This window comes from Acomys russatus, chromosome 8, assembly GCF_903995435.1.
Source record: "Acomys russatus chromosome 8, mAcoRus1.1, whole genome shotgun sequence".
In the NCBI taxonomy this organism is placed as follows: Eukaryota; Metazoa; Chordata; class Mammalia; order Rodentia; family Muridae; genus Acomys; species Acomys russatus.
Genome location: NC_067144.1, coordinates 27,709,148 through 27,734,657, shown reverse-complemented (window position 1 = coordinate 27,734,657; position 25,510 = coordinate 27,709,148). Strand labels below are relative to the sequence as shown.

General features: G+C 42.8%; 1 protein-coding gene across 1 annotated transcript in view; it reads right to left on the bottom strand.

Moving 5' to 3' along the window:
* Positions 1-22,987, bottom strand: part of Usf3 (upstream transcription factor family member 3) — a 47,406-nt gene extending 24,419 nt beyond the window's left edge. Inside the window, exons 1-3 of the mRNA XM_051149974.1 lie at positions 22,807-22,987; positions 2,924-3,041; positions 1,036-1,100 (exon numbers count right to left, since the gene is read on the bottom strand). Of these exons, the coding sequence (XP_051005931.1) occupies positions 1,036-1,082 (47 nt within the window). The 5' untranslated portion in view covers positions 1,083-1,100; positions 2,924-3,041; positions 22,807-22,987. The remainder of the gene's footprint in view (positions 1-1,035; positions 1,101-2,923; positions 3,042-22,806) is intronic.
* Positions 22,988-25,510: the final 2,523 nt, after the last annotated feature.

Sequence of the window (25,510 nt, the reverse complement as noted above, 5' to 3'; positions counted from 1 at the left end):
TATGAAAACTTTAATGCAGAAACTTTTGTTTGTTTTTATTTTTTCCAAGACAGGGTTTCTGTGTAGCCTTGGCTGTCTTGGAATCGCCTTGTAGGTCAGGATGGCCTTGAACTCATAGAGATCCGAGCCTCTGCCCTCTCAAGTGCTGGGATTACAGGAGTGTACCACTGTGCCAGGCTCAGGTACTTTCAAACAAATTTAACAGATATAATTTTGAAAAGTCAGAACAATTCTCTACTGATACCCAGAAATCAGATGCTAAGAATAGAATCCGTCAAGGCAAACCGTCACTATTTGAAAATGTAATTCAAGTGCGGATGTGCAGGGGAGGTGTTGGGAGCTGCAGGCAGGAGTGAGTAGGAGGGAACAGCTTTGCGATTCCCGCCAAGGGAAATGTGGTGGCAACAACTCGTACAGTGCCAACTGCATCCCAGTCATCCTTTGCATCTGTGTACTCAGCTTATCCAAACTCTTACATTTTCCTAAAATTTCTATAACGACATTGCCTTTCCCTTTTTGCATAATTACCCAACACATTAGCTTTCACCAATAGCTACTTGGAAAAGAGAGAATGGTAGTTTTAAGATTATTAAAAGTAGTGGTCACAGAATTCTAGGCAGACATTGCCTAAAATGCTAGCAACTCAGAAGAGGGGCTATAAGAAAATGAAAAGCAATGCTATGTATGTCATTAATGGATTATAATGTTATGAATTAAATATAATCTAAATGTTTCAGGATCTACAAAAAGAGTGCAGCATGCCAGTGAAAATGTCCTTAGAAAGCAAACATGTAACATAGCTTTGATATAATGTTTCAACTACTGATGACCACTCTTACTTGTCACACTTCTGAGAAAATAAAGACAGGTATATTTTAGCCATGCCAATCTCTTCTAGTAAACCTATTTCTACCCACCTATACATATTTATGGAGATTAATCATTTTATAGACATAAAAATTCAAAGACTGTTTAGCAAACTAATCTTGCTTCTTATCCACCTACATGATATTACTTGGGGCTGTGGATACACACCTGTGCTGCTTTTTCATAGGCGCCTCATGTTCTGTCATTTCTGGCATGGTGACAGTGATAGGAACCTATAAAGTGAATTAAAAAACAAACAAATCAAGACAGATACACCAAGATGCTTACTTGTTCTAGAGTTTGGAGAAATCAAATGGCAATTCGATTTCAATACCAAAATGCTATTTTAAAAAATTAACACAGAGCTGGGAGCAGTGGCGCATGCCTGTAATCCCAGCGCTTGGGGAGGCAGAGGCAAGTGGATCTCTGTGTGTTTGAGGCCAGCCTCATCTACAAAGATAGTACAGCCAGGGCTACACAGAGAAACTCTGTCTCAGAAAAAAAAAAAATGAAAGAAAAGAAAAGAAAAAGAAAAAAGAAAACACAGAAAAAACACTTTACTAAGTGTTGTAGATGAAGAGGTATAAGAAAATAAGAGGCATGCTTGAGATCTCACCTCTGGAAGGTAGAGACAGGGGTATCGTGAGGTTAGGGCTAGTCTGGGCTACATGGCCAATGTCGGACTAGCCTGGGCTTCGGAGTTAGATTTTACAGGTAAAGCTGGAAAAGTGCTTGGCCAGCATGAACTGTGAGAACACACTGCCAGACTACTCTCCAGAAACAACAAAGGACACTTTTATAAGTAGCAGGTGTAAGACATAGTGAGGCTTTCTTCATCTTCAAAGTTCCAGAAGTCTCATATTATCAATGGAGACTCACTAAAGTGTGGGTGTGAAAACTTTTCCAATATTTAAAATGTGAAGACAATGGATTTTCCTGTTTCTCCATTCTTTGTCCTCTTCCCCCTCTCTTCTGAGACAGAGTCTCATTATATAGTTCAGGGATGGCCTAAAAACTTGTAATCTTTCTGCCTCAGTTTCCTGGGTCTTGGGATCTGGGGCATACACCACTACTTGGCTAGAAACAGATGTCCTGTAGGGAAACATACTCATAGACGGGGAATGCCTGCAGGCAGAGATGTTACTACATCAAGTACAGTTGTGCAAGGTCAGCAATACAGAAGGTGGTTTCCTTCTCTTTTCTGATTTTCCACCACCTGATAAAGAAAGTATTCATGCTTAACTCTCAGGAACCAGCAAACCTTCCAAAAGAGGCCACCAAGCTAGGGTACCTGTTGGGCTGGCTACAAGGGAAAAGGTACAAATACGATTCCCCCATTTTCTTCTGGGAAGGAAAGGGAGGTAAAAAGTACAGAGGTGACTTCAGAAAGCATGGATTTAAAATCTGGTTGTGACCTTTCTAGCTGGTCGTGGGCAGACTCCCTTTGGAACCTCAGTTCTACCTAACTGGGTTGTTTTGAGAAGGAAAATGAAATGATTCAAGGAAGGTACAGCCCCTTGGTGCCTGGAAATAATCAGGATCCAGGAAATGTTAGCTCTGAAAATTTACATGATATCTCAGAATAAGCTCCAGCCCTAAAAAGAAGGGGGTCAGAAGGACAGCTAGCAGGTGAGGGCCTGACAAGGAGTACTGACTGATACGGCCTGTGGAGAACGGATAGTCAAAACTCACCTCCAGGGCAAGGAAGATGGGTAAAAGTATCTCTACCAAGCCTGATGACCCTAGTTCCATGCCGAGACCCACACAGTAGAAAGAGGAACCAAGTCCTGTATGTTGTTTTCTGACCTCCACACACACCATGACACGCACACACAGGTCACAGAAACAAAAACAAAAAACCCCAACTATTATAATGTTTTTCAAAAACAACTCATTTTAGCACCCTGCTCCTGTTCTACCTTCTCCTTTCGATTGCTGAGGCCGCCTAAGGCCTAGAGCAGCACCTCACAGTGCAGAACCACGGGGCAGCGATGCAGCGGGGCAGCGATGCGGCGAGGCAGCAAGCACGTGCACAGCAACCCATCTCCCTTCTCACCCAAGGGCTTGCAGCGCTTCTTCACTTTGGACTCCTGGCTTCCAACACCTCCTCTTTCTGATTCAAATCTATCATCTTCTGCCAGAAGATGGCCGCTATAGGTTATATTTTCTTCTTACTACAAAAAAGAAAAACCAGTGAGTGTTTATAGCCAGCAGGAAGCCATGAGATGAAGCTGGCAGCTGGGGGCATGCAGGCACGCTTTAGAGGCATGAAGATAACCCTGACCTTTCCCCACCTGGAGAACAGGTAAATGCAGGTACTCGCAAAAGCCTTTTTTTCCCAATGGGTAACTCCTGTTCTACCCCTGCAAAAAGGGGGGTCTTCCAGGCAAGGGAGGGCATGCAGACATGCTCTCTTCAGTTCTGTATGCTCACAGTCTCTTGGGGCCTCATTACCCATGGATCTCCGAAGACCTCTATGTTATGTCTAATATTAAGAGCTACTCTCAATACAAAATTTATCTTTCTATTTCCTATTTTTCCTTATTTAAAATTTTATTTGTCTGCATATGTATATAGGAGCGTTGTGTGGTGTGTGTTCACATGTGTGTGGGCACATGTGAGTGTGTCAACGTGCACGCATGAGGAGATCCAAGTGTGAATGCACGTGCATGAGGTGATGTCAGTTATCTTAGTCGCCTTCTACTCTACTCTTTGAGGCGATGACTCTCAGCTAAATTCAGAGTTTGCTGTCAATATGGTTAGTCTCTCATAGCACCCTGCTCTGGGGACGCCGTCTCCACCCTCAAAGGCTAGAACTGCAGGTGAGCCACCATGCCCATCTGGTGGCTCATTACGGAGGGGGTCCTAACTTTGGTCCTCTTGTTCCCACAGGAAGGTCTTCAGGTGCTCCCTAGATCTCTGCCCCCTTATTTTTTGTAGGAGTGACTGACAACTTGCTCAGAGCTAAGAAAGTAGGCTGAAGACCTGGGACCTGTATATGCAATAAAAACATTCAAAACAGTCAGCCGGTGTGGTGGCACACCCCTGTAATCCCAGTACACCCCTGTAATTTAGGAAGGCAGAGGGAGATGGATCTCTGTGAGTTCGAGGCCAGCCTGGTCTACAGAGCAAGTCCAGGACAGCCAGAGCAACACAGAGAAACCTTGTCTCAGAAAAACAACCAACCAAACCAAACTAATCAACCTACCAAAAAAACAAAAACAAAAAAACAAAACAAAACCCCACATCACATCTTCATATCAGACCTAGAAGTGGAAGGATGAGGACAGCCTAGGATGCTAACTCTTCTTGGGTGACATCCCTTTCTCCTTTCTTTTCCTCACCACATGCTCAGAAAGTCTGAGAAACTCAGCTCTATTTAGGGTAATGTTTCGTAAGCCTATGTAGTAAGAATTATCTAGAGGGTCCCAGCGCTTTCTGTCTGCAGGTTTCATGTCTAGGAGTCCGCAGGTGAGAGAGAACATGTGGGATTTATGTTTTTAGATTATCTTGCTTAAAATAATGTTTTTCAGTTCTATTAATTTCCTGAACATTTCATAACTTCACTGTGTGTGTGTGTGTGTGTGTGTGTGTGTTGCATTACCCATTCATCTGTTGATGGTCATCAAGGCTGACTCTACTTCCTTGCTACTGTGAAGAGGGTAACAATAAACATGGGTGGGCATGTATCCTTATAATACGTACAATCCTTTGGGTATAGACCCAGGAATGGTATATACCAAAAATGGGTCATACATATATGGGAATTCTATGTTAGTTAGGTCTTTTGCTTGTATGTTTGAGTGTGTGCACATACATGTACGCCTATGTGTGTGGTTTATGTGTGTGTGGCATATACACATGAGTGTGTAAGTGCACCCACTTGTGGAGCCCACAGAAGGACATCTGGTAGCTTCTATCACTTTCCATTTTATTGCCCCCTCTTTCAAAGCTTTCTATCTTGGTTTCTTGCTAAGACTTTGAGCACTATATAAAATAAGAGTGGAGTTGGGCATGGTAATCCTAGCATGTGGGAAGCAGAGGCAGGCAGATCACTGTGAGTTCAAGGCCAGCCTGGTCAACAAAGTGAGTTTAGGACAGCCAAGGTTACACAGAGAAACCCTGTCTTGAAAAAGAATAAAATAAAATAAGAGTGAAGAAAGTAGGCACTCTTTTGCTGTTCCTGTTTTTAATAAAAAAAAAAAAAAAAAAAAAAAAAGCTATTCAAGGGAGTGTAAACTACAGTAGCCACTGTGGAAATCAACGTGGAGGCCTCTCAGTATACTGAGTTAGGGCTTGGGAAATGGCTCGGTGGGCAAGTGCTTGCCATGTAAACATAAGGACACAAGCTCGGATCTTCAGCACCCACATAACAAATCTGGCTATGGTAGCGCATGCTGTAACCTCAGCCATGACAGGTGGAAACAAGTGAACCCCAGAGGCTCACGGGTCAGCAAGCTTAGTGGAAGCTTGCTGGGTTCCGTGAGAGGCCATGTCTTAAAACAATTAAAATAAGGTCAAGGGTGACGGAGGAAGACACGCCAAGTCAACTCCTGATCTTCATATGTGCATGCACACGTAAGTGTGTCCATACATGCATATCCATGAACCCATAAATACATAAATATATATACATCAGATATATATGCACACATGTTCACAAAAAGATCTAAAAGGGATATAGATCAGAAAAGAAGTTAAAGTATTCCTATTTGTAGATAACATGTTTCTAAACTTTAAAACCCATGGGAGTTCACAACACACACATACACATACACACACACACACACACACACCTAGATCCAACAAATAACTTCAGAAGAAAAGCATAATACAAAATCTTTGTTATGGTGGCACATGAATGTAATCACAGCACTGAGGGGGTTGAGCCAGGGCTACATGGTGAGCTCCTGACAGACAGAGAGAAATGAGGGGCCAGAGGTGGATGGACAGACACTGAACATCAAGGCCACTGATTTGACTAGCTGGCTGAGTATTGGGGCCCTAGAGGTATTCCCATCTCTTCCCCCTCAGCTCTGGAATTACAGGGTGTGCCCATACCTAGCTTTTACAAAGGTTCTGGTGATGTGAACTCGGGTCCTCATGCTTGCACAGCAAACACTTTACTGACTGAGCCATATCTCTACCCTCCAAACTTTACATTCCTGATGTAAAACAGTAACTACATTATCATAAATATTTGTCTATTTACCAATTAACCTACTAATGAAGACATGGCTTTTCCTCTCTTCTTGGCACTGAGGTTAAATGACTCAGGGCCTTAGGCCACTGAGTCTCATACCCAGCTCAAATGGCATGTTTAATACACTATTTACATGACTAAATAAACATACTCCTTAAAATAGTTAAAGTGCCATGAATTTTTAAAGACAAATGCTAAAATATATTAATAATCTATGAGTTATTATCTGTGTGAAAAGAAACAAGTACTGGGAAATGTGTCAAGTCCATTGGCTCTTACATGGTGGTCCTCAGATCTCCTGCATCAAGTCACATTTTCTATGACCTTTTCCCCTGAGGTAAAACTCACACACACATGCACATTGCAAACATTTAAGCACACCATTCAGCTCTGACAGGTGCACATGCTTCTATGACCCAATCCTCATCAAACTATAGACAATACCACCAGGCAAAGTCATTGCCTGGCCTTTCCTAGTCAGTCCCTTCCAGCTTTAGAGGTAATTACTTTTCTGTTTCCTCCACTGGACTTTATAGAGATGTAGTAGCTGGAATTCTCTTGTGGCAAGCTTGCACTCAGTCTAATGTAAATGCATATACTTTCTTCCAGAAGTCTGCTCCTTTTTATTACTAAGTATGAACCTATAACTGTGTATGAATCTATAACACTTGCTGTTTATTCATTTTTCTATTGATCGACTGCCATTTTGTCCACTAAGTGCTACTGGCACAAATTACAAACACCATAAGGACAGAGTCACTAGACAGTCAGCTGAGCATTTTGTGCTGGTTGCTGGTATCTGGACAGTTTCCTAAATAGCAAATGACATTTTAATTGCATGGGGGATTTTCTTCTAAAAGAAGGCCCAGGTACACTCTACCTCTGCACAGTGTAGTCTAGCTCCACATTTGGACTCATCCCTTCTGCCTGAGGGCACCAGGATCTTCCTATCCTGTTGCTGCCCATGGCAGGTTCCTCTCTAGGCATTGCTAATAAATTACACCTTGGATCTGTTTGTGGTTTTCCTTGACCTGTCAGTCTCAGCACTTGCTGCCTTCAGTGAAACAACAAATGGTCTTGAAGTTTCTTTTCTGGGCGATAAAAATGTTCTAAGGTTGACTGTGATGATGATTACATAAACTAAAACCATTGCAGTGGACACTAAGTGATTGAACTCAGCACACAAATGCGCCTCAGTTTTCTTTTTTTGCAATAGTCTCATCTAGCACAGACTGGCATCAAACTTATTATATAACCCATCTGGTCTTGATCTGCTGCTCCTGCCTCAGCCTCTCAAGAGCTAGGATTACAGGTATGAGATAACACATCAAGCTAGGAAACTTAGAAAGCAAAAGCATCAACCCAAAGCCATGTACAGAAGCAACCTGATTTAGTTTTTTCATACAATACCATATTCAAGTCACCTGCTTCAAATGTGTTAGAATTTTCAACTGGAATTCTAGTACCGACACAGAGGGGTGTAACTCTAACGTCAACTCCATGTGACATGCTCTTCTGGCCTCAGTGGACACACACACACACACACACACACACACACACACACACGTAGTTTAAAATAAGTGTTTTTAAAATGTCTAATTCAACACAACATTACAAAACTGTTGGACATAACAGCAAAAAACACAAGTGATAAACAAAAATAAACTGAGCTTCATTAAAAGTAAGAGCTTTTGTGTGGTAAATGATAGTATAAAGAGAGTGAAATGGCTCAGTGGACAAAGGTGCTGGCCTCCATACTTGATGGCCTGAGACCTATCCCAGGATCCACATGGTGGAAGAGAAAGAACTCCTCAAGTCATCCTCAGCCCTCCACATGCATGCCCCTAATAAAAATGCAATAAAAAAAAAAAGAAAGTGAAACTGGTAGGTATGGTGGCACACACCAGTCATTCCACATTAGGGAGGTAGAGGAAGGAGTAGGAGCACAACTTAGAGGCCAAATGGGTGGGTCTACCCTGTCCAAAACAGAAAGGGAGAAAAAAAGGCGGGAGGGACGAGATGTCTCAGGTGAAAGTGCTCACTAAGCTGACCACCTGTGTTCAGAGTTTGAGCCCATGGACCCACAAGTTGTCCTCTGACATCCACCCACATCCATGGCAGCAGGGTATGCCCCCAAAAGAAAAAAAATGTAAATAAATAAATAATAGAGAGGTAAAACGGGGAGGGGGAGGGAGGAGAAGAGAAGGAAGGGCAGAGGAGGGAAGGAAAGAAAAAGTAAAGTGAGCTTGATGTGGTCATACAGGCCTGTTAACCAGCACTAGAGAGGGTGAGGCAGGAGGATTGCTGTATGTTTGAGGCCAGCCTGGCTAGTAAACTGAGGTTGATCTATGAAAAATCCTGTCTCACCAAAACAGAAACAGGCATTCCAGGGTATCCAACTCCTTCCTCTGGTCCCTGTGGGCACTACACACACAGTGCACAGAAAGGCAAAACACTCATATATAGAGAGTAAAAATACATCTTTAAAATAAATAAATAAGCTGGGTGTAACGGTGAATGCCTTTAATCCCGGCAACAGCAGGTGGATCTCTATGAGTTCGAGGCCAGCTTAGTCTACATAGCAAGTTCTAGGACAGCCAGAGCTACACAGAGAGACCCTGCCTCAGAAAGAAAGAAAGAAAGAAAGAAAGAAAGAAAGAAAGAAAGAAAGAAACAATAAAGAAAGAAAGAAAGAAAGAAAGAAAGAAAGAAAGAAAGAAAAGAAAGAAAGAAAGGAAGGAAGGAAGGAAGGAAGGAAGGAAGGAAGAAAGAAAGAAAGAAACAAGATTTCAGTTTCTCATATTTAATTCTGGCTTGCTATTGCTTAGTGTATTTTAAAATGTTTCATATTTACTTTAAATGTTTATGGAATGATTAACACATTTGTTTTTGTTGTTGTTGTTGTTTTTTGTTTGTTTGTTTGTTTTTTGGAGACAGGGTTTCTCTGTGTATAGCCTTGGCTGTCCTAGACTTGCTTTGTAGACCAGGCTGGCCTCAAACTTACAGCAATCCGCCTGCCTCTGCCTCCTGAGTCCTGGGATTAAAGGTGTGCGCCACCATGCCAGCTAGCACATATAGTTTTTAAAACCTTGTATCTCTTTATGATTTTATTAGTATGTATTAACTGTATACTAAAGTAACAGGTTTCACCACAGCATTTCACACATACACATAACGTTCTTTAGTCATAGTCATTCCCTATTACCCTTTCCTGTGCCTTCTCCTGCTTCCCCCATCCCCTTACTCTTTCAAAGTACAAACGTCTTCAGTCAAAATGACTTTACCCTTCTAGACAAGAGCGTGACTCATGGGAATTATGCCACAATTAAACTTAAATCTCTGGCTTGTACCAAGTTTTCTGCTCTATAACAAAATGAGCTCTACTTACTTTGATCATTGCTCTACTAGTATTTACCTTACACTGCGTATGCGTGTGTGCACCTAGGAAACAAAGTAACACTTACACATTCCAATTACTCTACTGCATCCCTCAACAAGCACTGCGGAACTTTCTGGAGGTTTTCTTTCTTTGTGCATCCTAATTTTCAAAAGTGGTAGTCCATAAGCAACTCTACATTATTTTTTATATTGACCACAAGCATTTCTCCATGTCACCAAATACTCAAAGCTGTGGCACAAGAGCATCACACAGACACATGCTCTCACTCACCATCCTACTTAATGTTTTGGCCAACTTTGCCCTCTGCTTATTTGCAGTTGTTTTCTCCAGCATTTTGCGCTAAAAAACACTTCTCCTCAAATGTGCTCTTACTAGTTCCACATGGTTTAACTCATTCAATACAAAAATCTTTGGACACAGACTCAGGTATTGCTTACTAACCAGGACACACTCTGGCCTTAAAATGCTTACGTAACCTGGACATGGGCAAACACCATCTAGTATATTTGTGCAGCTAACATGGCCCCATCTTCACTGGGTAGCATCTCTGGCCAAAATCCTGTTGTAGAGCACAGCCTTTGTGCATGTCCTGCAGGTGCGCAACAGTGGGGCTCAGCACACAAGAAAAACTCTTCATCTATTCCTGTCTCCAGTAGCTGCTTTCTATATCCAAGAGGGAACAGAAGGCTCTGTTGATGTGTCACGTTGTCTTCCATTTCCAGTAACTGCTGTCTGTCAGAAGTCCTGACTTTCTCTGCCCTTAAAAATATCTCGCATCTTTCAGCAGTGTCTGTTGGCTCCTGCCATCACTCCAGTCACCACCATGTTTGGTGCTCATGTCAGAGATGAGCTGCTAGGACACCATTCCAAGAATGTGTGATAATAGACTCCCGCTCCCAGACTGGGCTGCTTTTTGTGGTGCATCTCAGCCAACCTGTATCTGGAAAAAGGAAATCAACCAAAAGCATGATCTCCTCATACAATTTAAAATTTATTTCTGTTTTTGTTTTTAATTTCTTTTTTTAAACCACACAACAAGCCCTTAGTATTAAAAAAAAAAAACTATTTTCAAAGCATAAAGAAATATATAAAGCTAGAGAAACTTTCTTTGCTACACAGCTCCACTCTTCAGAAACTGTAAACTACAAATACCTTTAACATAAAACTTACTTCATAACTGAAAGAGAACTAACTCAAAGGCCTCTTTAAAATTCAGTTAACCGGGACTGGAGAGATGGCTCAGTAGTTAAGCTCTGTCAGCTCTTCCACAGGACCTGGGTTCATTTCCCAGCACCCACATGGCAGCTCACACCTGTCTGTAACTCCGGGCCCAAGGGATCTAACACATTCATACTAATGTACATAAAATAAAAAATAAAAATAAATTAGTTTTTTAAAATTCAGTTAACCACACTGATCCTTGCAAAATTTTAAACAAGACAAGCTATCTTATGAAGTGCCAGTGCCCTCTGCTTTTGACACCTGCTGGTATTAATTCCAGATATTTTCCACATATATACAAGCAATCATTGTGTGTACATTAGTAGCTGCCCACTGAAAGAAGAGGCCACATAAAATTCAAGCAATGAAGCCAGATATGGTGGTGGACACCTTTAATCCCAGCACACAGGCGTCAGAAGTGGCTGGATCTTTTACCTTGAAGCCAGCGTGGCCTACACAGTGACTTCCAGGTCAGCCAGAGAGACATAGTAAGACCCAGTCTCAAAGGGAAAAAATTTTCAAGTAGCATAGAGCACTTTTCACTGCCAGTTCAAATCTCTTTGCTGATCACAATTATCCAATAGTAATCTTCTTCAGAAGCTCTGAGTGCAGCTCGCTTGTTGTGGGTACCACTCAGTTCCTCACACTCTTCCACTCTACCTCTGGTCTGTCAGCACTGGTCCTTTCGGCTGAGACAGAAAAGCCTGCAACATGGGGCCCAGCCCACCTCCCTCTTGATCAGCTCACAAGTCGCCCACAGAAGCATATTATCTACCCTTTGATGCAGCAAGTCTAAGAATTTCATTTATTCAAGGACATTCACTACAGTGTCATTGGAATGATTCTTGAGAAGAAAATACCTGAAAATTTTATGAAAAAGATATCGATTAAATACCATCATATTATACTGAACCATCTAAAGCTTTTTTTTTTTTTTTCCTGGCAATCAAACCCAGAGCCTTAAACACACTAGGCAAGGGTTCTACACTGAGTGGTATTTCTAAATCTCCCACAAGGTGGCCTCTGACCCAGGTGCTCACTTGCTCTCACACACACATGCATGCATGAACGCAGCACCCCCCCCCATGATTAATATTCACAGGTTAAGAATCATTTATGAGGCTACGTGTGATGACATAAGCCTTTAATCAAGCATGCTGAAGGCAGAAGCAGGTGGATCTCTGTGAGTTCTAGTCCAGCCAGAGCTACATATGGGATGCTGTCTCAATAAACAACCACAAAAGAGAACATGTATTATTTCTCCTATCATTCCTTCTTTATGACGTCAACAAAAGATTTATTTATGCTGGGTGCTGGTGGCACAAGCCTTAAATCCCAGCCCTTGGGAAGGTGAGGCAGGTGGATCTCTGTGAGTTCAAGGCCACCCTGCTCTACAGAGTGAGCTCCAGGACAGCTAGGGTTACATAGGGAGACCCTGTCTCAGGGGGAAAAAAAAAGTTTTACATACTTTTATTTTACTTATGTGCATGTGTTGTCTATGCACCACATATCTACAATGCCTGTGGAGGCCAGGGGAGCGCAGTACACTCTGTAAGTGAAGCTCCAGAAGGTTGGGAGCTGCCATGAGGTGCTAGGAACTGAACCTGCATCTTCTACAAGAGCAGCAAGTGCTCTTAACCATCTAGCCATCTTTCCGGACCCTGATTTTTTTTTTTAAACTTTTGTATACCCTATAATGTGAGCTGAAATAAGACACTTCCCGTGTTGAAATATTTAATTTTTGTTAACTGTTTTTTAACTGATTGTTACCTTGTGGCCACTGTACATATTTTTGTTACATATGCAATGAGTGGATATTATTAGCTCCCTAGGACCAAAGTTATATTAAACATTTTAGACATAAAATGTATGCTGTCTGAAATTAAGCTTTGCATGTTAACAATTTACTATGCACTTTCTTTCCTTCCACACATGCCTGGCACGTGTATATATGTATCTCATTTCTTACATTCCTGCATTACTTTATGTCCAACTAACACAATCTAGAGATTTGTTTCTCTACAATCTGAAACACGTTTGAAATGTGAATTTACTTCAGTCACACTTCTGGTAGATATAGTTATACTCACATATCTGTTCATTCTTTTTACTTGTATGTATCTAATAAAATTTTCCTCTTTATTTTACTTAATACATTTTTTTTTTACTAAGAATGTCTTTAACAATTAAAAAACAGAATATTAGAGATTTGTTAGCTTGTCTCCTCTCTATTTCATAAACTTCCTCTGAATCCCAGCACTTGAGCACTCTGTACCACTTTGGGAGGTTTTGGCAGATAAATTTATTTAGTTTCTTGTTTTTTTAATTTAAATAACAGATACAGCCGATAGGGTCTCAGAGCTAGGGCATGTCATGCAAGCCTGCTGACCGAGTAAGGATGGAAGGAGAGGACCACCATGAATGCTGGATCACTAAGTAACTGTCCTGTGTTATGAGGGAATAGTGCGGGCGGTAAGAATCCACACATTCAATACAGATGGAAGCTGTTTTTCTGAGTATTTTCATTCAGTGGCTGGTCAAATGTGCAGCTGCAGAGAACAACAAAACTGAAATCTAAACAGATTTTCCTATTAAAAACCATCAGCCATGGGGGCTGGTTTGATGGCTTAGAGGTTAAGAGCACTGTCTGCTCTTTCAAAGGTATGAATTCAATTCCCAGCCACCACATGGTGGCTCACAACCATCTATAACGAGATCTGGTGGTCTCTTCTGGCGTGCAGGCAGAATGCTGTATACATTAATAAATAAAATAAATCTTTTTAAAATATTAAAAATAAAATAAAAACCATCAGCCAATCATAGTAGTACACCCCTTGAATCTCAGCACTCAGGAAGCTGAGGCAGGAGGACTACAAGCTCAAGTATAGTATAGCCCCAAAACGTCCAAGCCAACCCATACTGTACAACAGGATCCTGTCTCAAGGGGCACTGCTGCTCTCCAGAGGTCCTGTAGTCCCCAGCGCCCACCTGGGGGCTCACAACCCTCTCTAAATCCAGTTCCAGAGGATCTGAAACCCTCTTCTGGCCTCTGTGGGTACTACATACACATGGTGTACATATGTACACACAAACAAAACATGAGTGCACATGAAATAATAAAATCTTTTAAAAGTCTCATTGTTCTTAATCCACTCAGAATTTCAGTCTTTGGCTTTGGGGTTTTCCCAGAATTGATTTGAGAAAACTTACTTGAATGAGATTACAGATTTTTTTCCACATGGCAAGATTTAGCATTAGTTTGAATCCACAAGTTTTGTAATTTTCAGAAATTCCAAATGTTTTTGATGGGCAAAAAATAGCTTTCCCAAAGTTTGAGCACTAAGGTCTATCCATATTGCCCCATTTTCTGTTTATTACTTAACTAGCACTTTTTTCATTATACACTTATATATATTTATAATAAAATATATTTATAATAAACTATTTAGATAATATTATAAGTTTAAGGCATAAAAATACTAGCTCCATCGATTTTCCTCTCAAAATTCCTGAAACACTTCTCATGTAATGTCATATTTTTGCTTTCTATGCTCTACCCAAACAGTGACTGCTAGGCCAGCTCAGACGTGACACCCAGCATTTGGTTTTGACGTAAGGGCTCATCAGACTCTCAGGATCCTCTCGTTTAGTCAGGAGACTATCAGCAGTGACGTCACAGAGCCTCCAGCAAAGCCAAGCTTCACAGCAGGGCTCAGTGCGTTAGCTACCTTTCTTCTCCCTGCGCCCCTATGAGAGGACAGCTGTGAGCTCCTCTGAGTCCCTGCACTGGACAGTTCCCATTTCTATACGTCTTTCTCCTCTCCATAGGACCCCAGAGCTAATTCTTCTCAGCTCTTCCCTCTGCATCAATTTATTGTTCCGCCATGTTTGATCTTTTGCTTCAGAAACATAAAAACTGTCTTCACGTTCAACAAGGAATCTGCTTTTTCTGTGTAATCTTTCACTTTATTTCACTCCACAGAACTTCCTCTCTCCTTCCCTGTCCAGTCCATCCTGGCCCATGACTGTTTACTTCTGGATGCTCAAACCAATGGAAATAATTCTTTGGAGGCCAGGGACTAACTTCATCAAGTCAAAGATCTTCCTAAAATTCCATCCCATGTGTTGGCCTTTTCTTTTCTCACTAACATGTCTCCCCCCGCCCCAGTAGGAATCCTTGTTTCTTTCTTATTTGAGTTCTTATTTTCATTACTCTCCACCTTATGCTTTTTTTTTTTTTCATAAAAGGTTTCTGATCCCCCGACACACAGTTAAAACCATTATATATATAATAAAGCGTCCTTTCAACTTTTATCATGCTCTACATCTATGGACAGGCAAAGCTCTTATTAGAACATTCAAAACAAATGAAAAAGCCTATTTGGAACCTACTAAGCTGCCTCATCTCGTAAAAGATCTACTTCAAAGTCTCCATTTTATCAATTAGCCTGGCTCTAATAACAAAACAAACAAACAAAGATCTCCATACGAAATGCTATTATTTTCATCCCATTTCCCTTAACTTGTTCATTGCTGTGCTAGCTTATGCTCTATTTACATGCCTGGCTCTGGACAGCTGATCTTTTCCTCTAACTCACCAACTTCTGTCATGTTCCTCATGATCCAGAATTTACAGCAGCATTGGCCTTCTATATACAGAGTTCCATATCCATGAATTCAACAGTTTTTTTTTCTTTTCTTTTTGAGACAGGATTTCTTTGTGTATCCTCAGCTGTTCTGGAACTAGCTCTGTAGACCAGGCTGGCCTCAAACTCACAGATCTCTGCCTGCCTCTGCCTCCTGAATACTGGAACTAAAGGCATGCACCACCATGCCTGGCTTGAATTAGACAATTCTTGAAACAAAAATATTGAGAGAAATTTTTAGCTATATTGAATATATACAGATGTTTCCCCCTCGTTACTGTTTTCTAAAGTATAATACAGTATGGGCCTGTGTGGTAATGTGTGTAATCTCAGCACTTGGGAGACTGAGGCAGGAGCATAAAAAGTGTGTGAATAGCCTGGGCTACACAGCAACATCCTGTAAAATAAAACCTCAAAATAAATACAGTATTAATAGATATCGCCATGTACTGCATAATGATATTTACTTACTCAGCCCACATATCTAATAGTGGTCCCCTAACACTATAACAGAGTTGAAGAGTCCTTTTTTTTTAAAGATGTATTTATTATGTATGCAGTGTTCTGCCTGCATGTACACCTGCATGCCAGAAGAGGGCATTGGATCACATTATAGATGGTTGTGAGCCACCATGTGGTTGCTGGGAATTGAACTCAGGACCTCTGGAAGAGCTGACGGTGTTCTTAACCACTGAGCCATCTCTCCAGCCCTGAGTTGAAGATTCTTATTACTTCATATTTTACTGTAACTTTTCTATATGTTTGCATATGTCTATACATATAAGCTCCACTGTGTTCTGACTATCTAAATATTCATGACAATAATGTGGTAAATAAGTTTGTAGCCTAAGGGCTGGATGATGTTGGCTCACACCTTTAATCCCAGCACTCAAGAGGCAGAGACAGGTGGATCTCTGTGAGTTTGAGGACAGCCTAGTCTATAGAGTGATTCCAGGACTGCCAGGACTACATAGAGAAGCCCTGTCTCAAAAACAAAACAAAAAACAAAAACAAAAACAAAAACAAAAAAAAGAAAAGAAAAAAAAACCCCCCACCAAAACCAAACAAAAAAACAAGAAATTTGTAGCCTAGAAGAACAGACTGCAGCATAAAATTTGCATGTTTAACAAGCTGTTTGCCTCTAGGCTCACAAGTATACACTATAGGATGGCCACATGATGATGAAACTACCTTTACACATTTTTCCAGACTATATCACATCTTCACAATGTATGGGTGAATTCATACAGCATTTAAATAGCATAAAGTATTACAAATAATCTACAAGCAACTTAGTGTATATAGGGGGATGTACATAGGCTATGCAAGCACCATGCCCCTGTGCATGAGGATGCGTTGGGCAGGGTATGTGTACCTGAGTGCAGGCGCTTCACAAGGCCCGAGCTGTCAGATTTCCTACAACTGGAGTTACAAATGGTTGTGATCCACTGCACATGGGTGGTGGGAACCAAACTTGGGTCCTCTGCAAGAACACCATGTACTCTTAACCACTGAGCCATCTGTCCAGCCCTCTAAAGGATATTTATATATATATTCTTAAATTTATGTACCCGTAAAAGGATCCTGAAAAAAAATTCTACACGAATACTAAAGGACAACTGTACCCTTGTCCAACAACAGCTGTTGCATCACATCTAAACCCTGGGTTCTGGCTGTCAGTCTCACCCACCCACATCCACCTGGCACAACAGAGAAACAGGTAACTAGCTGATCATGGCATTTTGTTGTTGTTGGGTTTTTTGGTTTTTCAAGACAGTCTCTGTGTAGCCTTGGCTGTCCTGGACTCGCTTTGTAGACCAGGTTGGCCTAACTCACTGAGATCAGCTGGCCTCTGCCTCCTGAGTCCTAGGATTAAAGGCATGCGCCACTACGCCCGGCCTGATTATGCCATTTACTCTCCCTCCTATGCAAATCAGATATCCAAGCCTTTCTTGTTCTTATCCGTGAATTCATTTTTCCTAAGTTCTTGCTATTCTCCCACTGAAATGACCTTTTTACCCTTTCTCTGCTTGTCTAACTCCTATGCATCCTTCAAAGTCCAAGGTGAGTCTGCCTCCCCAACAAAGCTTCCTGCCATTTCTCGCTAACGCAGAGCCGCTTCCTATACTTAGGGCCTAATATCCTCTCTTTCTCTGACCATCAGGCTTCTTGAACAACAGCTTACACTTACTATCCCTTCTTCCTTATTTTCCATTCACTTTTCAGATAGCTGGTGCTGGTTTTCATTTCACAAACTGCTCACACCAGCTCAGCGAAGGCTTGGGCAGTGCCAAATCCAGTCCATCTGTAAAGACCTGCAGCTCGGGCAGTCTGGCAGCAACATCCCGAGTCTCCTTTGAAGAGCTTCCCCACCCCACTCTTAAATTCAAATAGGACTTCAAACATGGGCCGACATCAGAGGTGTGGCACAGGGCTAACAGCTAAGAGTCCCTGCATGAGAAGGAGAGCTGGCTGGAGCTGACGTGGCCCTCAGGACTAGCATTTCCTGTCCTTCTCAAGGCTGCACTCTTACATTCTTCTGGTTCTATGATCTTACTCAGCATACATCCACAATTCTCCATTTTCTGCTTACATTCACCCAAGTCAAATCCTGTTGCTAATAACTAAAGAGAAATTGGTCCTGTGTGTGGTGCAGAAGTAGAACCGATTCCTTTCTCAGCCCTGACATCTTTTCTTTCTCTTCTCTGTGGGTTCTGTTGTTTAAGAAATTACAGCAGCTAATGTGAGAATTCTTTCACTAGGGGATCCAAGATGGCTTCATTAATTGGCAGCTAACGATGGGCTCCTCAACCAGCCACACAACAGGCAAAAGAAAATGAGTCTTTGCTAGTTTTTCTTCTTCATCATCATCAATCATAGGTTAATCTGGCAGCCAATGAATGCTGCAACGAGTCCCTTAACTACCTGATGTGGGTGTTCCCCAGTCTCCCCCAAGTTTTCTTATGAGTTGAGTTCACTATTTACTATTTCTCTATGCTCTTTAGCACCTATGGCGTTGGGTAAATGTAAGTACCCAATAAATACTTGATGAACTGAATTAAAAACACAGTATTAGCACATTAATAGAAACAACTTATCAAGCCCTACTGATCTAATTAAAAGCTCTGGCCTTCTGAAGCAGCACAATTGTACCCACATGGAAAATTTAATGAGAAAAAGAAAAATTATCCAATTGAACAGATAGCAGTTTTCCTCTTAGCAAGTGTTTCACAAATATTTTATGGATAACAAGCTCTGGAGAAAAATGTTTAAGGTGTGTGTACATGTAGACAATTACACATTTAAGGGGTCTGAATGCATAACTACAGATAAGACAATACATAGCAGCAAAGTCAATTAATTAATGTCAAATCAACTTTTGTTAACAATATATACAATATTCTTTGTATAATAAAATATGGCAGTCATATTTAATACATTATTTTCAGTGTCTGTTAATGACAAATACAGTATTAGAGGACACAGTTCCTGTGGTTAGTGTGTTCTAGCTCTGTAGTACTACAATAGTATCTAGAAATACAATGAGGATCATGCTCTTGAGCATAGAGGCCCTGAAGGCTAGCAGTAAGATAAACACACACCTGTGGCAAGGTGATAACCACTAACATAGAAATATAGGCAAAAAAGGGACCACACACACACACACACACACACACTAAAACAAAACAAAAACCTACCTGCTGAAAAAATATCAAGTAAATAAATGGAAAAGTCTGAAAGTAACACATGGTGGACCTCAACTATAATCCCAGCCCTTGGATACAGACACAGTGGATCCTAGGAGCTTGAGATCAGCCTGTTCTACACAGGGAGTTCCAGGACATATTGTCTCAAACCATAACCATAACAACAATAACAGGCTTTCACAAACTCAATACTAGTTAAGAGATAACACTGCTAGGAGATGGCCAGCTGTGGTGACATATGTCTTTAGTCTCAGCACTAGGGACAAAGGCAGGTTAATCTCTGTGAGTTTAAAGCCAGACTGGTCTAAAAGCGTGTCCAGGAAAGCCAGGGAAAAGACAGAGACAGAAAACCCTGTCTCAAACAACCCAAAAAATAAAAAATAAATAAAAAAGTATTTAACCACAAAAACAAAACACTCCTTGCCACTGAACTGTAAATGAAGCAAGCATATGTGTTAAGTTAACCCACACTAGCAGTACAAAGGGAGTTCTTGTAAATAACATGTAGTATGAAAGTTCAAAGAGAGCTTATCACAAAAACAAGGTCTAGGAGCCACCTTTTCTAGATTAGCTACCATCCCTCATCAAAGACACTTCTCTTTAAAGCAAATGGAGACCATCAGTCACACAATCTCACACACACACATGCACATACTCACACACACACACACACACATACACCACAAGTAAACACAATGCAGATATCAACAGATTATGGGGAGCCCAGCCTCAACAAATACATGTAAATCACAGCCCCTGTATCTGTGCCTCAGAAACATCATGCAAGAGGGGTAGGAAAAACTGAGAGCCAGAATACCAGGGAGACGGTGGTGAAATGGTGTCTCCTAGAAATGGCTACCAAAAAACAAACAAACAAACAAAAAAACAATAACAGATCAGAACAACAGCAACATCAATGGACACACTAATGTCACCATGTCCCCATCCCTAGACAAAGAACTACAGGCAAGTAGTGATTGGTTGGAGGAGAGTCAGCCTTACCCTGGGATGAACCCCCTCACTGGTTGTCCAATTTAGAGCGGTCAGACTTGAAACCATATAAACACCATGTTGTACATGACTTTAATCCCAGCACTCAGGAGGCAGAGGCAAGTAGATCTCTGAGTTCAAGGCCAGCCTGATCTACTATATAGATCAGGTTTCAGGGCAAAACAAAACAAAATTTGTTGTTAGCTTGGTAAAATGGCTCAGCAAGTACTTGCTGCCAAACCTGACGTGAAGCCAATCCCACACAGCAGAAAAGGCAATGTCTCTCGAGTTGTCCTTTGACCCCCATACATATATTTTGACAAATGCAAGCCCTCCTCCAACTCTCTCTCAGTAATATGATGAAAAATCTAAAACTTCTGTTAGTGCCAAGTATGAGGACACACACCTGTAATACCAGCATGTGAGCATTAAAAGCCTGAGGATTGCTACAAATTCAAGGTCAGCCTAGGAGCAAAGAGAGTCCATACCAACACACACAGACACACACAGTGTATGTGCGTGTGTACACCAAAAATGACATGTTTCAGGAGTCTGCCACTACAATTACTTACACCCTACTCTATATGTTGTTCATAGGGAGGGGAATTTCAGGGAGTAGGGATCCATATCTTGAGAAACACCCATGTTAGCAACAGCAGGGATCTAAACTGTATTATCTGTAGGAGTGAGAGGGTCCAAAGGTTCACATGGAAGGGTGTGGGGCAAAAGTTGAATACACAACTGAAGGCTTGCCAAGGAAAACTCTGGAATACAAGCAGAACAGCCTGGACGTTGTGCCAAGCTTAAGGTAATTTTCAGCCTTGCTGCTGAGCAGAATTGTGTGGAGAGCTTTAAGAGGTATACCCACAGCCTGCTCCCTCCAGATCGAAGGTAATGTCTGGGAAATGAAACATGGTGATTATAACAAGCAGTCCAGTTTAGGGACCACTGAGCTTGACCACAGGAAGGAACAATGTGAGATAACATTAAGACCTGGGTTTATAGGCTGGGCTTCTGAGCTTGCTACCAGTGGAAAATTCTCTTCTAGCCTAAATTAAACAGTGTTTTTTAGTGTTTCATTAACAACCAGCTCAGTGTAAAATCTGTGATCTTTTTAAAAACTTCGGTGTTGTTCCGTAAACAACCAAGGCAGAATATAACTATTCTAAGTGGCCTTTAGTACACTGCACGGCAACGCTTTTGTAACAGGAACTGTTCTAAGTTTCATCAATGAACAGGCTTCATAAAACTACTTGTAGCCAGGCCTGGTGGTGCACATCCTTTATCCCAACACTTGGGAGGCAAAGGCAGGCGATCTCTTTGAGTTCGAGGCCAGCCTGGTTTACAAAGTGAGTCTATCCAGGACAGCCGGGACTACAAAAGAAACCCTGTCTCAAAAAACAAGAAAAAACAAAAACAAAAACAAAAAAAAACAACTACATTTAAATACCAGGAGAATCTAATGTCAATCCATACAAAAGTCATACTGCTTAGATGAGGTGACACAACCCTGTCATTTACAGGTTCATGCTCAAGAGCCACACAATGTGATTTAGGGGGGAAAATTCAAGGAACTGAGTAAGTTTTCAGTTTTGGGTTGGACTCCATTCACGGTTATTCTGGGTCACATGTGGCTGGTGGGCCTTTGGTATGACAGCTTGACACAGCTTTCCCTTACAACTCTTGGCTTCTGAAAGTGGAATGATTACAAAGAATCTTAATTACTTTGCAACAAATACCTGTGTACTTCCCAAATAAATGGAAACACAGTATCCATACAATAAATCAGGAGTCCTGCAGGAAACGAAAAGGTCACCAAGGTGATTGACTGTTGAGGCCGCAAAAAGCAAGTGCGACTGGCCATGGGAAATGCTGCTGCAGGGTCCACTTACTCATCATAAAATTTCCTTAAGAAATCTGCCCACCGTTACCTGTAAAGTTGGCCAGGACTATCCTGTTCTACTTAATGGTAAAATGTTATTCGAACATTAGTTGTGTTTGGCAGTTAAGTTGTTTGTTTGTCGAGACAGGGTTTCTCTGCGTAGCTTTGGCTATCCTGGATTCACTTTGTAGACCAGGATGGCCTCGAACTCACTTACTGGAGTGACAGTTAGTTTTAAATGGTCTCTTATCTACAGGCAAGGTCAATAAAAGCAAGAAGTCCCCCTCAAGAGAGAAGAGAACTCAGTTGTGAAAGTGCCCAACCTCAGAGCCCAGAAGCCTCATGCTTGTTCAGGAAATACGAAATCGGACGAGACTGCCATTCGCTTGGATCAGTGGTATTCAGGAGCAAAAAGATGGGCTTCTCAAAAGAAACCGGCAGCTTAACTCTCCGACACAGAGGTGAAAGTTACAAAAGCAAGCAACACGAGTTTGACGTGTGGGTTGGAAGGAAAGTCACAAGACAAGCAAAGAGATGGAAGAGATGGCAAAAGGTGAAGGAGGCAGGCAAAGGCCACCCGGTGGGGACCTGGCTACCCAGCTCTTTATGCACCCAGGACAGCATGGGGCCTCTGTCCGCCGGCGCGCACCGGGAGCAGGGCGAGCCCCCTCAGGCCTGGCACCCGTGGTGCGAGCAAGCTGTGATGAAGAGAGCGCTGGCCCCGGGGCCAGGAGGGCGCCCTGGGCTCCCCAGGACTGAGGGGCACTCAGCCTAGCCCTCACCTCCCGCTGCTAGGAGGGGGTGGGTGGAGCTGAGCCCGGGGCCGCCCCCCGGAGCCGCCCCCGCAGCTACGGTCCGGGCTGTCAGAGCCCCTTCCCGCGGCCACTCACCCGCCGGCGACACGCTCCCGGCCGCGGTGGCGGCGACCCCCGCCTGGGTCATGATCCCAGGAGCGGAAGGTAGAGGTGTCTGGCCGTCCAGGCGAGCCTCTGGGTCCTCAGCCGCCGCCTGCTTGTGCGGGGCTGGGGGAGCGCGGGCCCGGGCCCTCCTCTCCCCCCGCCCCCGCCGCCTCTCTTCGCGGCCGCTGCCGCCGCCGCCGCCGCCGCCGCCGCAGCGAGCCCGAGCCCTCGAGGCCGGAGACCCGGCGGCAGCACGGCCTCAACTTTCCCAGCCCCCCTCCCCCCGCCCCTCCCGCCCCTCCCGCGGCCGCCGCTCGGCACGCGCACACCCTAGCCTGTATGCGCGGCGCGCCCGCCCCGGCCGACCGGCCTTCCAATCCGGTGCTGGGGAGGCTGCCATGCTAGCCAATCAAGATCCGGGACGCCGCTGCGCTAGGCTGGAGGGCGGGAGGAGGTGAGGGGAAAGCTAGGAGGGAACAGGCCTCAGGCGGCCCAATGAACACGGCCGGGGGGCGGAGGTGTGCAAGTTGGGTTGAAAGAACAGGAAATATTCTTAAAGGTAGAGTGTCAGGCAGAAAGGAAAGCCAGTAGATAGATGAGAAAGAGGTGGGCCTGGTTCCTTAAAGGGGACGCCTTGAAAAGCTAGAAACGATGTTGTAAGAAACTTCCTTGCATCCTGTTCTGTATTGTGCTTCTGGCATCTTTCAGTGCAAGCTTAGAGGTGGAAAAAGTGAGCGGAAGAAGGGTGCCAGAGGCTTTCGGAAATAGATAGGTCTCCTTAGGCTGGAGGATTAAGAGGCGGGAAACTGGGGGGTGGGGGGGGGGGGCGGGGGGGGGGAGTATCCAGTCCTATCCTACTTTTCTTTCAGGGCAAGATCTTCGAGAGCCAAGGCTGCTGGATTTCGTAAACTGTGGACTCTTAAGGTCCTTTATTTTCAAAGCACGAAGGCCATTCTCAGAAAAATGCCCCGGAGCCCCCAGCTAAGGAAGGGAGTGTGTGGTTTTGAGGAATGGGATTTGGTACCCGAAGCTTAGGTTACTAGACACCTGTATCTTGGATGGAGACCTCTGAGGTTTGGAGCATCCTAAGATGCGTTTGGAGCTCTCGAACCGTGGTCCCACTACCTTTTTCTAGTGTTTGCTTCATTTCACAAGCCTGCCCCCCTGAGATAGGTGTCTGGTCCTCCACCCAGTGGTGGTTAAAGATTTGTGAGCTTTTCACAACAGCTATAGATAGCCAACTGGGCTAGAGTACAGGGCTTAATGGGAACGACTTGAACCCGTGTTCAGTGCAAGCCGACCTTGCGTTGAAAAAAAAGGTAATTAGTAATTCCGTTTTATGTTTACCTTGCATTTTGAAAGTCTTTGGTGAAATGTACTTGAAAAATCAGTTTTATTTACCCCCTCCCCCCTCACTTCCTTGTCCCATCTGGGCAAGGCTAGTGAGTTAGCCTTTGAATAGATTTGTCATTCCCAAGTCCAAGCAGCAGAGACCCTATGATTCGGAGCCGTAATAACTTAGTAACACGTCCATGAAACTATGTTAATATATGCCCAGCCACACGAAATCATTTCCATAGTTGGAACAGTACGCGGTGGTGTACTCACTTGGGGAGGAAGAGGCAGACAAATTTCTGTGAGTTCGAGGCCAGCCTGGTCTACAAAGTGAGTCCAGGACAGCTAAAGCTATAGATAGATAGATAGATAGATAGATAGATAGATAGATAGATAGATAGAAAGAAAGATAGAAAGAAAGAAACCCTGTCTCCAAACAAACAAAACAAAAGATGTACTCTAAAAAAAGAAGTAAGGTTTTATGGGGAACACACAACTTCCTAAGCTATAATGCATTGTTAGTTAAAAGCAAACGCGTGGGGGTTTTGCTGTGCGAGACAGGATCTTACTGTGTAGACTAGGGTTGCTTTGAGCTCACAGAAATCGAGCTGCCTCAGCATCTTGAGTATGAGTGCTGGACTTAAAAGGGTGCACACCAAACCCAGATGCAAAAACAAAGTTCTGATGATTCAGAAAACAGAATTTAAGAGGTTTTTGAATACTTCATAGTTAATACTATTTAGACATAATTTAAAGATAGAAAAGAAATTTTTAAAAAAAGAAGAAAGAAAACAAATAGATAAAAATAGGAAAGAAAAAAAAAAAAAAAGCTGGGTGGTGGTGGCACAGGCCTTTAAACACTGAAAAGGCAGGTGGATCTGTGTTGGTTTGAGGATAGCCTGGTCTACCAAGTGAGTTCCAGGACAGCCAGGCATACATGAGGAACCCCGTCTTGAAAAAAATAAAAAACAACCCCCCCCCAAAAAAACAAACCAAAGCAGGATGGTAGTAGCATATTCCTTTAATCCCAGCACTGGGAGGCAGAGGCAGGTAGATATCTACATTCGAAGCCACCCTGGTCTATAGAAAGAGTTCCAGGATAATAGAAACCGTACATTGAAACAAACAACAAAACCAATAATTTCTTATTAATAAAGGTCAACATATTACGTTTTTAAATTATTTTATTTTGTGTATTGGTAATTTGCCTATGTGTGTGTCTGTGTGAAGTTGTCAGATTCTGATGTTACAGATAGTTGTGAGCTACTATGTGGATGCTGGGAATTGAACACAGGTCCTCCAGAAAAGCAACTCGTGCTCTTAGCCACTGAGCCATCTCTCCAGCCCCAGAGTATTAACT